This window comes from Amblyomma mixtum, chromosome 10 (genome assembly GCF_055824585.1).
Source record: "Amblyomma mixtum isolate Tamu chromosome 10, ASM5582458v1, whole genome shotgun sequence".
NCBI classification, from domain to species: Eukaryota; Metazoa; Arthropoda; class Arachnida; order Ixodida; family Ixodidae; genus Amblyomma; species Amblyomma mixtum.
Genome location: NC_143021.1, coordinates 150,308,036 through 150,320,944, shown reverse-complemented (window position 1 = coordinate 150,320,944; position 12,909 = coordinate 150,308,036). Strand labels below are relative to the sequence as shown.

Genomic DNA, 12,909 nt, shown 5'->3' with positions numbered 1-12,909 from the left:
ATAGGAGAGGTAAACGGGGAGATTGGAATGGGCGAGATACCCGCTTGAGTCAATAACCACTGACCCTGACGGGTAAGGGAAAGCCGGGCAAGCTGCGAGTCACGATGGAGACTGAGAAGAGAACGAAGAGGATGGAAGAGGCCTGTGGCAAAGAGCTTAGTGGTAGAGGTAGTGATAGGGAGGTTGAGAGCTGCCTTGTAGAGGCCCACAAGGGCAGTCTCGAGAGCGTTAAGTTGAGTCTGAGTGAAGGAAGCGTAGGGTGCAAAGTACAAGACCTTGTTGAGGGCCAGCGCGTGGGCAACTCGGCACGCGTGAGCCTCGTGGAGACCTGAGCGTCGAGTGACCACGCGCCGCAGGAGGTGAGTTACAGAGTGGCAGGTGGTGACAGCGCGGTGAAGGGATTGCACATTCTTAGCCGCATGCAAAGGGAAGCCAAGAACTTTGCACTGTGTGACGACAGGAATGGGAGAGCCAGAAAGGTGGAGAGAGACGAAGTGGTTGTGTGAGCGCTGGTAGGAGGAATGGTTGAGAAGGAGAAGCTCGGATTTCTCAGGAGCAGGAGAGAGGCCAGCGGTGGTGAGAAAGGAGTCGATGAGATCTAGGCCACGTTGCAGGGTGTCCTGTACGTGACCGGGAGAGCCAGATGAACACCAGAGAGTGATGTCATCGGCATAAAATATATGATGCAGGTCGGGAATTTCAGCTAGCTGAGAGGCGAGAGGGGCCATAGCAAGATTGAAAAGGGTAGGAGAGAGAACAGCACCTTGAGGAGTGCCTCGGGTGAGGTTGTGGGGGTCGGACAGATAGGTGTCGACTCGAAAGCGAGCGACACGTTTAGAGAGGAATGAGCGGATATAACAGTACATGCGGGAGCCACAGTCTAGGGAGGCGAGTTGGGAAAGGATGTGGTCGTGGCAAACACCGTCGAAGGCCTTGCGAACATCGACGGTCACAAGTGCGTGAATTTGAGTGGGGGTAGGTGACAGAAACGTGTGCTGGAGAACCAGAAACATGTCCTGTGCACAGACGTGGCGTCGGAAGCCGATGAGAGAATGAGGGAAGAACTCCCTCGTCTCGAGAAAATTAGAGAGGCGAGTCAGGGCCATTCGCTCAAGGGTCTTACCAACACATGATGTCAGGGAGATTGGGCGGAGGTTAGAGAGAGAGGGAGGCTTGCCCGGCTTTGGAATCATAGAAATGAGGGAGGAGGTCCAGGAGCTGGGCAGGCAGCCGCTGTCCCATGCATCATTGTAGGTTTTAAGGAGGAATTCTTTGGCGCAGTCAGGAAGGTTGCGAAGTGTGGTGTATGTAATGGCATCCTCACCGGGAGCCGAGCGTGTAGCATTAGCAGCCAGAGCCGATTCGAGCTCCCGGAGAGTGAAGGATTGGTCCAGATCGGGGTTAGGTCCACCGCAGTACACCGGGTAGGAGGGTGCCAGAGGGGGCGGGAGATAGAGAGAGGCGAGCTGATCAAAAACATCGGAGGGAGTTCCTTGAGTGAGGGCTTTAGCTAGAGTGGGAGCAAGGGCAGGCTTAGTGCCAAGGAGGGATTTGAAGAGAGACCATGTGGATCGCGAGTGCAATGCAGAGTCAAGACGGTCACAAAGAGCACTCCAACGAGAGTGCTCGAGGGAGGCGCAGTGGGCGACGATCTCGGCCCGCAAAGCAGTGATCCGGGAGGAAAGTTGGGCATTGTGGGGTTGGGAGCGAAAGGAGCGTTGAAGACGTTTACGGCGACGCCATAAACGGAGAAGGTGAGGATCTGGGTCTTGGATTGGGTAACGAGAGCGAACGCGACGGCTACTGGACGTGAGCGCTGCAGAGATGCGCGACGTCCAGTCGTCGTAGGATTGAAAGGAGTCGGAGGCGAGATTAGTGCGAAAAGCATGCCAATCAGTGTGAATAATCGGATGACAGCGAGGGATGTGGGAGAGAGAGGTGGTGATATGGATGAGAAAGTGGTCACTTAGAAGAGTTTCGGCTGTCACCTGCCAGTGAAAGGAAAGTGAACCCCGAGAGAAAGTGAGGTCGGGTGTCGTAGGGCGTTGTGAGGCAGTGCCCGCTCGAGTAGGAGAGCCTGGAGTATTAAGAAGGGTGAGGTGGCGTTCCTGGGCCAGACAATGGAGGAGGCGGCCGGGTTTGAGGGTTTGTGGGTAGCCCCAGAGTGTGTGAGGGGCATTAAAGTCACCACCAAAGAGGAGATGGGAGGTAGAAGAAAGAGAGTGAAGGAATTTGCCCAGAGCAGAGAATAAAGAGGAAGTGACAGGGGGGTTGTAAAAAGACAAAAGGACGAGTGAGATGCGGGAAGAAGGGTGGTAATAAACCACACCAACTAAATATTTAAGGAGGGTGGAGGGGATGTCAATTTGCTCTACGAGCACGTCACTGCGTACATAAATAGACGCAAGTGGTGTGGCCGTAGTGGCATGGTAGGCGCGGTAGCCTGGGACATTGCGGGCCGTCCGGGTCTCCTGGAGAAGGAGAAAATGAGGTAGGGAGGGGCGGGTGAGTAGATACTGGTGGAGGGGGGTCTTATTGTGGCAAAGATTTCGGCAGTTCCACTGCACAATCTCGAGGTCCTCGCCAAACGCCATTATGATAGTGGAGAGGAACGCGATGGTACGCGTTCCTTCTTTTTTGCCGGGGGCAGTGACTCATGGACGGATTGGAGCATAGATGCGAAGGATTCCAATTGCTTTGATTGTGCTTGGAGGGTGGTAAGGATCTGGAGAACCGAAGTTTCCAGCTGAACCAAGCGAGTGTGATGTGCCTGTGTGGTGGTTTCTACAAGGTCAGCCAAAGGGGCGACCTGGGCGCTAGAGGAAGGAGTGGTGAACGTGGCAAGGTGCTCATTTAGCTTGCTAAGCTGGGAGGTGAGAGAGGAGGTGGTTGTCTGGAGGGTTTGAGTCAAGGCATGTATCTGCTGTTGTAGATCGTGGGAAATGCGCTGCTGCTCTCGCTGCTGGCGTTCCAGCATTGCGAGCCGGAGGTCGAAGGAGCGGTTCTCGTCAGTCAAGGATGGAGAGGGTGGTGTAGTGGAAGAGAGGGACGCTGGCACCGAGGATCCTTTAACTATGGCGGCGTAGGAGCCTGGTGGTGACGTGATCGGAGATGATGGAGATTCATGATTAGAGGAGGAGGAGGAGGCGGGGGAGGAGGGAGGGTTGGTGGGTTGAGTGGCCCGGCGCAAAGCTAGGCGTCGGAGGTATGCAGCTTTAGCACACTCGCGTTGCTTAGCAAGGATGAAGGGGCAAGTGGGGTCGAGGGAGGGGTGGGTGTTCACCTGGCAATGAACGCACCAGGGCTGGGCACACACATGAGCGGAAGGGTCAGCGGGTAGAGGAGCAGCACAGCGACGGCACTTGGCCGGAACGCTGTGCTGGGGGCATTGGTGGGCGCGATGGCCTAGAGTGAGACAACGGGTGCAGGTGGGAGGCTTAGGTTTATGAGGACGGCACCGGAAGGCAACGCGTTTGAAATAAACAAAGTGGGGGATGACGGTGCCAGCGAACGTTATGAGCACTGATTGAGTGGATCCCATCATGCGAGCAGCGAGAATATCTGTTTTGAAAGATTCCAGGTCATGCATGAGGTCATCAGGAGTGAAGTGGCCCCCGACGTTATGAATGACGCCGAGGCATGAGATGGGAGGATGGGGGGTGTAAGTTTTGATGGTGACAGGCTTACCATGAAGCTGAAGATGCGTGACAGAGAGTAGGAGGTGGGCGGTGAGAGGAGAATGAGTCTTTAGAAACACAAGGCTTTGGGCTGGCTTGGCCTGAAGGGTGATGTCGTCACTGGTCTTCGAGGAAAGTTGCGCAGCGGAGGCGACTGCGGCGAGTACGTCGTAGAGAGGTAGCTTGGGGGTGAGGGTTCCAGGGGGAAGCTGGATGGCAACTGTGATGAGCTCGGCGCGGGGTCGGGCTGCGGTGGCAGGCTTACGGTTGGCACCGATGGTGGTCCAGCCGATTTCTTGGGAAGGAGTGTCGTCTGCCGGGGACGTCGTAAGGTCCATGTCTGAGTCCTCAGCCGGAGTCTCAGTGTGCGACGCGGGTGCCGGGCTGGACGTCTTGGTGTCAGTGGGACCTTTGGCTGGAGTAGGTGCAGCGGCTCCAGCGGCGGCGACGAACGCAGCCGGCTGCGACGCGTCTATGGCCTCGAAGCTCTTAGGTGTGGACGCTGCGCCGACGACGAACGCTGCCGGCTGCGCCGCGGCCGTCGATCCGGTGCTCCCAGCGTCGCTCAAGGCGTGCAGTGCGGCAGGAATGTGCTCGGTTGCGTGGGCGGCGTTGAACGTACCCGTTTGAGAGACGGCTGTCGACGTGGTTGGAACAGGCCCCGCAGTGGCGGCATCGGTGGGTCTGGGCTGCAGGGGCTTGGTCAGACGCTGCATTGCGGCGGTGGAGGCGCGGCGCGTTAGGTTTAGCGAGGCGCCGCGCCGCTTCACAATTTTGGAGACGCTTGGAGGGCCAGTTCGGCAGCGGGCCGTGATGCCGATGGTTTCCACGTGCTTCGGGAGCCTTCCTGAAGCGATGGAGTGTAAATCCAGGGGCGGGCGAGGCCCTGGACCAGGCCAGGGGCAGGTTGAAGCAGAGCGCGGTAGGCAGCCAGCTAACCAGGGCGGCGCCACCTAGCGGAATCCAGACGTAGTAGATATCCTCTACTGAGTGCCACATGCGGGCCTCTTCAGGGCTATCAGAGACAAGGCAGAGGAGGAAAGAGCGGTTCGGTTCCAAAATGCTATCGGTCTTAGCGGCGGCAACTTCCTCGCAGTTCTGGGATTCTACCTGAAGTCAACTGTTATTGAGTTCGACGGCGAGTACTATGTCCAGAAAGATGGCGTATGCATTGGGCCGTCCCTGTGTAACATCTGTCTCGAAGCGATGGACAAACGAATAGAACAACACCTTCCAAGCGCAAATGTGACCAAGGTGTTCCGGTATGTGGATGATTTCCTCGTCATTGGTGAAGGCGCACTGGATATTCCAGCAATTATAAGCCTTTTTGAAGACAAATCCGGTGGCCTTACTTTTACTTCGGAGCCAATGCAGAACAACCACATCCAGTTCCTAGATGTATGCATCTATTTTTCAGAACGCCGCATCTGGTGGATGTACAACCCTCGCTCCAGAAAAGCCCCCCTTCCCTATAATAGCGCTCATTCCAAGCTTGTCAAACGTGCGATTGTTAGTAAGGCAGAAATTTGGGCGAGTTGGTACGTATTCATGATATTGTTCACAGCGCAACAAGAACGGGATAAACGAAAGACGGAAGCGGAAGAGCGCTTGTTTGTGTTACTCTTCCGTCTTTCGTTTTTCCCGCTCTTGTTGCGCTGTGAACAATATCATGAGGGCGATTGTTAGTAATAGCCTGAAGTCAGCCTTGACAAAAAGCTGCGAGCATTGTGTAAAGCAAAGCTTTGAAGGTCAAGTTAAACGTTTTAGGGGTGCCGGGTATCCAGAAAATGTGATCTCCAGTGTATCAGAAGCCATTCTGCAAAAGCTCGAGCCCCAAAAACAGCGTGCTAGGCAGCAAGATGAGAATCCTGTGCACGTCATCCCGTACTACCACAAGCTCTCGCACAATTTGAAGAAAATAGCCAGCAGCTACAAGATTAATCTGGTATTTTCTGGGCCATGCAAGCTGTCTACCATCTGCAGCATGATGACCAAGACATAAGAGAGTGATGACTGCGTAATCAAACATGCGATGCAATCTATGAGCAGTTCCACGGGAGTCGTGTAGGTGATTCCGCTTCTGTGTGCTGGATCATACATAGGGCAGACTGGTAGATGTGTAAATGAACGTTTAGCGGAACATCGACGGTGAGTGAACGGTAATGCGGGCGGACATCTGGCCGACCACTGCAAGAAATGCAGAAAGTGTTTTTGCGAGTATGACTGCGGATCGGACTGCGACTTCATGTGTGAGCCTATGCTTGGGGAGTCCGAAATTAGGGCCAGAGCGAGGGACCAACGCCAGAGGGAGGTGATCGAGGCCTGGCTCATATCCAGAGGAGGTGACTGGTGCGTGAGCAAGCCATCGATTGCCTTATGAAAGAAAGAAATCAGGTTTCTGAACGGTAGCATTGGATAGCCGCTTTTGTGCTTTTAGATTTTCTCTTCGCAGGGTGCCCTGTTTTTCCTTACTGCTTTCTCTCACTTCCTATGTCTCTGTTTTCACTACGTTTTTTTTTAAGGTTTCACTTCTGTTGTTGCTGGGGGCCCCTGGGGTGTTATTTCGTAGTTTTACTTTCACGCGTTTGACTCGGCGTTTGCCACGCTATTGACTTCCGTGTCTCAGTCTTTAACACGAGATTACATCCTGTTTTGTTGTTTTCATGATTCATCCAGTTTTTAAGTAGTTGCACATGCCTTTTCGTGATTATCGGGTTGTGTGATATGAATTTGAGTGGTTTTGATGCTGGAATTATATAATCTTTGGCGAGTTATTATCTTCTTGGAATTGTGATCGCCTGTTTGTATTTAAAGCTCTGCCGTTTTCAATAAAATTTCAGTCGTTAGTTCAGCGCCAGTCCTGTTGGTTGTGTCTCTCTTTTGTCCCCGGTTATTTTTGCTCTGCTATTACCTTCCTTAAGTTGGTTTTCTCAGTGACACTGCATGAGGTCTCCGCTTATCATATCGCAATTCCACTTAGGCAGCGAGCTCCGACCAGCAATGAAGGCAAGTTCGTTGAGCACAGACTGCAGGAAACGTTGAAGATAGTGAAAAAATGTGATCAGTAAGTGTGACTAATGACTAGGGCCCGGAAATTTAGGCATTTGCCTAAACATGCCTATAAATGCCTAAAGGGGGGATTTTTTCACTTGCCTGCCTTTTTGTCATTCTTTAGGAAATACTACCTATTTTACCGCATTTTTTGCCTACAAATGTGTAAATCCGGCACTTTGGTGTTCGGTGCGGTTTTTCAATTTTGAGACATCTGTTTATGTATGGTGAAAGGCGCGCGCAGATGCACGCACAAAGGGCGCGGGTCTCGCCGAACGTTTTTCTCGAATTGTAACTTGAACACAGTGTAACGAAGTGTTTATCTCGAAGTGTAGCAAGAGACGAGTTTGGACGGAGACCTGACATACATTAGTGCAAACTTCTCAAAACTGACGGACAGGATGATAAAGTTGGAAAAGGCTGGGCTCTCAATAGATGAATCGTTGAAGGTAGTGGCAGAAGTACCAGCAGCACTTCGAGGACTGGAAGGAAGGTGTGCTACTGCTTCTACAAAGATGCAACAATTGGTAGAAAAAAACAGATGCCTAGAAACAATTTCCCAAATCAGAGACTTTCTACGCGGAGACGATACGACCATATCACCTGAAGGCCTAAGACTTTATCAACTCTTATGTTTTAGGTTCGCGCCACTAACTTCATGTGATGTCAAAAGAAGCCTTTTAAAGTACAAAGCTATGCTTAGCGAAAACCGAAGGAGCTTCAAGTTCGAAAACCTGAGAGTGCGCTTTATTGCTTCAGTTGAGGACTGTGTACGCTCCGTGCTTGACTTACAAAGCTTGTACATATGAATAAAGAGTATTATTCAAAGCGCTTATTTTTGCTTTATAGCACCTATGTCAATATTTTTTGGAGCCTAGATGCCTGCCTATTTCGGGGTTCTTTAGTGCCTAAATTTCCGGGCCCTACTAATGACCCATTTCAAACATGCAGCGATTCGATTCTTTTCGCATGAAAAATTGCAGAAACGGGGTGAAACCATCCCCGCTTGTTGGTTTTCTACTTTTTGGACCGTGTTATGAAAGCCAATACAAATTAAACAGTACCTACCAATTCTAGTTTTTCTCTGTAGCGTTCTTCGAGTTCCTTGCCACCCAATTTTAACGTACTGTCAAACACATCCAATGCCGCTGCTCGTTGCTTTCTATGGCCGCTCCAGAACTCATCCCAGCTCAGGTAGCCTCGGTTGCAAAGCTGCGTAGAGCACGTAGGTTGCTTTCCCATAAAAACATCCGTGTCGTAACCTTTCTCGCTATAATGATGCGCTCACCTCTTTCATAAGACAGTCGTAGTGTTCAAGCGCATCCTTTGCTGCTGATTGGTTGTTTTCAACCCCGACTGCCTGCAAGAATACACAGCCCTATAGAAACCTTATGAAAATACACAGCTTCCTTACCTCTCGCAGTGACATCGGCGAAGGGAGATTGCCTTGATGGAGTTTGTCCGAGTAGACCTAAGTAGTTACCGCATACGTTGTAAATGGATAGTACATAACACTTCATACACATTGCATACGAGTGAAACTTTGAATCGCACGACCTCTAAGCCACTCCCAGTTTTTCGGAGCAGTAGTGATTCATACAAATACCCCTTTGCTAAATCATATTTGCGCTTTCCGTGCTGTGCAAGCAATCAGTAATGTCCTTTCTGAAATTGCAGTGCGTTTTGTATAAACATGCGAAACCAAAATAGTCGACCAACGTCGCCACACGAGATTGAGTACGTATGAAAGATTCTAGAAATTTCTGAATGTGAACACTGGCTAAAATTGGGCGCATTCTTGCCCGGCACAGCACTTTAAGTCGTTTGGCCGGGAAACTAAGAACGTGTATGCACTTCACGGAAATGGTGAACGCTGTGCTCAGCTGTTGGCACAGGCGTTGCTACGTTCCACCCATTTTTCTGGAATTTAAAGATACCTAAGCACTCAAGAGCTCACACGAAAGGTGCACTACTGACTAAAGAAGCGCACTCTAGACAGTGGGAGTAAACTCATCTTCATTTTCGCCTCTTTAGGGGCTACGAACAGGCATACCTCAAACAGTCTCCTCAGTCCCTCGCACGTGATTTCTCGGCCATTGACCCTCTTGGCTGTAAGATTCTCTGGCGCCAGTATGAAAGGAACTAGTCTGAGTAGTTGCTCCTTGAATCTGCTGTCTATGTCGGAAAGCTGGCCTTGAAACTCCGGATCTGTCGCCACCTGCGCAAGGATCGGTGTGTATGCGTGGTCTCTTATGTTGTGTGTGTTACCTTAGGACCTGGATGGGGCATAAGGAAGCAGGCTATGTCACTGAAGTAGGACTTCAAATCTTGCCGCAACCCTTTCAGCTCGTCATGCTGACCGTCTGAGGTCTCCAGCCAATTATTCAGCATTCTGCGTCCACCCTCTTCTCCATACTCTGCTTCGTAAGGGTAGCTCCAGTCTCTGATAAGAAAGACGAGCTTCTGGAATGGCGCCTCGTTCACATCCTGTGGAAGGGAAGGCCTTCATGATGAGATGAAAATTTATTTATACGTGTACGAACCTTCTGGGCCAGATGGCCATAGTCGCAGAACAAACGCAGATGCTGGAGGTCATTCTCATCAATATTTTGTGAAAGGTTATAAATCTGCACTGAACTCAACATTGTGCTCAAAGCGAAGAAAGTGGTGCATTCTTTCATTGTTGACTTGATGTCGAAAGTGCCCTGGGTGTCCATTAGTACCACAGCTAGCTCTTTCCCCTGCGGCGTCGTTACCTGGAACAGTACGCAAAAGAAAATTTTCCACTCCCGCGCCCGGCAGTGAAAGACTTTTGTGATACATTCCAGCGGCTAAAAAGACACGGACGAAGGTAGACGAGACAGGACGAACGCCGGACTAGAAAGTATGTCATTAAGCGTAGAAAGTTGGGCTAGTTGGTTGGTAGTACTATTGTGATACATTCCAGCGGCTAAAAAGACACGGACGAAGGTAGACGAGACAGGACGAACGCCGGTACTAGAAAGTATGTCATTAAGCGTAGAAAGTTGGGCTAGTTGGTTGGTAGTACTATTGTGATACATTCCAGCGGCTAAAAAGACACGGACGAAGGTAGACGAGACAGGACGAACGCCGGACTAGAAAGTATGTCATTAAGCGTAGAAAGTTGGGCTAGTTGGTTGGTAGTACTATTGTGATACATTCCAGCGGCTAAAAAGACACGGACGAAGGTAGACGAGACAGGACGAACGCCGGTACTAGAAAGTATGTCATTAAGCGTAGAAAGTTGGGCTAGTTGGTTGGTAGTACTATTGTGATACATTCCAGCGGCTAAAAAGACACGGACGAAGGTAGACGAGACAGGACGAACGCCGGACTAGAAAGTATGTCATTAAGCATAGAAAGTTGGGCTAGTTGGTTGGTAGTACTATTGTGATACATTCCAGCGGCTAAAAAGACACGGACGAAGGTAGACGAGACAGGACGAACGCCGGTACTAGAAAGTATGTCATTAAGCGTAGAAAGTTGGGCTAGTTGGCTGGTAGTACTTACCAGGAAGACTTCGGAGTGAAAGACTTTGGAGTGAAAGACTTACCAGGAAGACTTCACTCCAAAGCAGTATTCCGGTAGTCTCCCGCTGGGATCCTCCGCGCCAACTGAAGCCACCCAGAGGAGCGTCAGATTCCTCCAGCCAGTCCCTCCGACACCGGTTTCGAAGATACCGTATGAAGAAGTTTAGGAGGAAGGACTTTCCCTTACGAAATGGTCCAGCGACCGAGATCAGAACCACAGGCTTGTGCCTGACGTGGCTCGCAAGCAGTATTTGGTCCAGCGATGGCCTGTTTAGACGGAAGCTGCCGTTGCCTCTGGCGCTGAAGATTGTCAGTGGTTCGCCGCTGCGTGCTCTGTCCATCACTGCGAGCCTGCATACGTCGATGCCGATTATGCGCCACGATGTGTCTGTACCAACCAGAAGGCAGTCGAAGCTATTACTGAATATAATGAGCACTGCAACGACTAAGGACGGGCCATGCAATATTTATCATGAAATTTTCTAAGCCAGCGTCGCACTCTGCTTTACATTCTTCTAAAACGCGGGAGATGACTCCTAGCAAAACTTTCAAAGAAGCAAGGAAAATACATTGAATGATGAACCCCACATGATAGCTGATATCACACCAAATAAGCACTGTTGAAATCCAAAATCAAAATAATTAATCTCAATGCAAGAATTGAATGTCAGGTACACGTGGAACCTTTCGAAGTTCCATTTGAAGTTATGGGGGTTATTCTTGCAATAACCCTCCAAGGGCTAGAAGCAGTTGTCGCTTTCTAGCACCAGCGTGCCAGCCCTAGCAGTCAGAGCTGTGACCCCCGACCCGCGGTGCGGTGAGTCGCAACCACGGCGGGTTCGGGCCAGAGGGGACAAACACGAGTATGCTACTCGGAGGAGCGTTTATTGCTCCCGAGCAATACAGTGCACGCAAAATGTGAGGGAAGAAGGTTCCGCTCACCTAGCGTGGCTCCTCGCTCACGGCCCGCGGCGGTCAAGTCACGCACGGTGGCCGGGCGATAAGGGCAGCGGTCTCCGTGGCAGATCTCTGATCCGTGCGTGTGAATGGCTCCCGCCCGAAGACAAGCTAGCCTCGGGAGAAACGCGTCTCCTCCCGGGCTGTGGAGAGGAGGTCTCTCCGTTCTAAGAGGGGAAAGAGGGAAAGTCTCCGCGGCGGCGTCGCGGCGGGGAGCGAAAGGAAGCGGAGGTGGCGTGAGTGCCCTCCCTCGCAAAACCTCCCGAACGGAGCGCGCATAGTATCGCGTGATAGTTACGCGCGGCCGTTACAACGGGGCAGGGGATTCATGTGTATCCCCACATCCCCCCCCTCCTTAAAACTGCCCTACGGCCGAGAAGTGACCGCGTTCACACAAAAGGGTATACCGAGTGGGGCCGGCGAAACGCCGTTTAACTTTAACAAAAAATCAATTAACAAAAGTCGGCTCACAGCCACTGGCGTCGTCGTCGAAGGCCATGGCCACTGGCGCCGAGAGGGGCTCCCTAGTCCGCCATAAAATCTCCGAAATCCATTAAAGGGTCTGCCGACGACGCCGTCGATGCCGAAGAAGGTGTCCAGGCCGGCACAGTCGGGGACAGCTGGGACGGGTTTGGCCCCGAAGACGAGGGTTGAATGGGAACACCGCAGCCGGTAGCCTCCTCAGTAACCCCGCCGCCGTCCAAATTAACGAGCAGCGACGCCGACGGCTCCGGACCAGCGCGCGCCACGGTCAGCAGCCACTGTGCATAGGCCGGGTCCTGGCCGACTCGCCGGATTACTTCCTTCACGGCCGCAGTCATTTGCGGCGCCGGTGCTGTTACCTGCGCAGCGGATCCCCTCTGGTGCCGGTCGATCCGACCTCTGTGCAGCTTGGACTTGGAATGGGAGTCCGCCAGCAGCAGACCACCGCATACGCAAAACACGGAGCCGGGCGCCGGAGGCAGTGAGGCACCGTTGGCGCGAAGGTCCTCGTCATCCACGGTCCGTCCCTGAAAACGGGCCAGCAGACGATCAGTTTCCTTTCCCCTGTGGGTCCGCTCCTGCCGCTTCCATGGTGCCGCAGAAAAGTATGAAACCGGCGCCTCAGTGCCGCTGTGGTACGTCCAGGTCGCCACCGAACGCTTCTCCGGAGACTTCGACACCTCCGCCGTGCCCGGTTGTGCGGTGGGCCCCAAACCCGTAGATGTAGTGGCCCCGGGGCGTCCGGGTTGGTGCTTGAAATAATTGCCATGCTGCTTCTTGCCTGCTGGTCCATTGGTATTAGGGCTCGGATGCTGTGGGTGCGGCCGCCTCTTCTGGCCGCCAGAAAAGCTTCTCTGAGTCTGCATGACCTTTTTCCTTTCGATGATGCGGAACCACGGGAATTGACTGCGAATAGTTCGGTGTTCCGATGACGAGTGCAGACCCCCAGGCTTGCAGGCCGCGCCCTTTCCCTTTGTCGGACCCGTACTCTCTTTCTTCTGACACTTGATTTACTAGAGCAGACCGTCGCGATGGCCCACTGGACCCTCTCACTTGGTCGAACCGCTTGCGGTAGGCTCACCTCCTTTCCATCCCTGCGACCTTCGGCCCAGAACTCAGGCGCAACAGAGGCCATGTTCCGCTGCCGCCTCCTCCTGTCTCCGGGACCCGCGATGGCCCGCGCAGCGGGG

General features: G+C 52.4%; 1 protein-coding gene across 5 annotated transcripts in view; it reads right to left on the bottom strand.

Moving 5' to 3' along the window:
- The window catches only part of LOC149327351 (atlastin-1-like), an 87,645-nt gene that overhangs the window by 64,369 nt on the left and 10,367 nt on the right, over window positions 1-12,909 (bottom strand). For 3 of the 5 annotated variants that reach the window (XM_089562383.1, XM_089562381.1, XM_089562382.1), the window contains exons 2-8: window positions 10,303-10,630; window positions 9,272-9,484; window positions 8,997-9,215; window positions 8,782-8,946; window positions 8,143-8,199; window positions 8,017-8,088; window positions 7,797-7,940 (exon numbers count right to left, since the gene is read on the bottom strand). In XM_089562383.1, coding sequence (XP_089418509.1) covers window positions 7,797-7,940; window positions 8,017-8,088; window positions 8,143-8,199; window positions 8,782-8,946; window positions 8,997-9,215; window positions 9,272-9,484; window positions 10,303-10,630 — 1,198 coding nt within the window. Of the gene's footprint in view, window positions 1-6,551; window positions 6,704-7,796; window positions 7,941-8,016; window positions 8,089-8,142; window positions 8,200-8,781; window positions 8,947-8,996; window positions 9,216-9,271; window positions 9,485-10,302; window positions 10,668-12,909 lie in introns of those variants that run through there. The other 2 variants (XM_089562384.1, XM_089562380.1) reach the window with 2 other exon arrangements.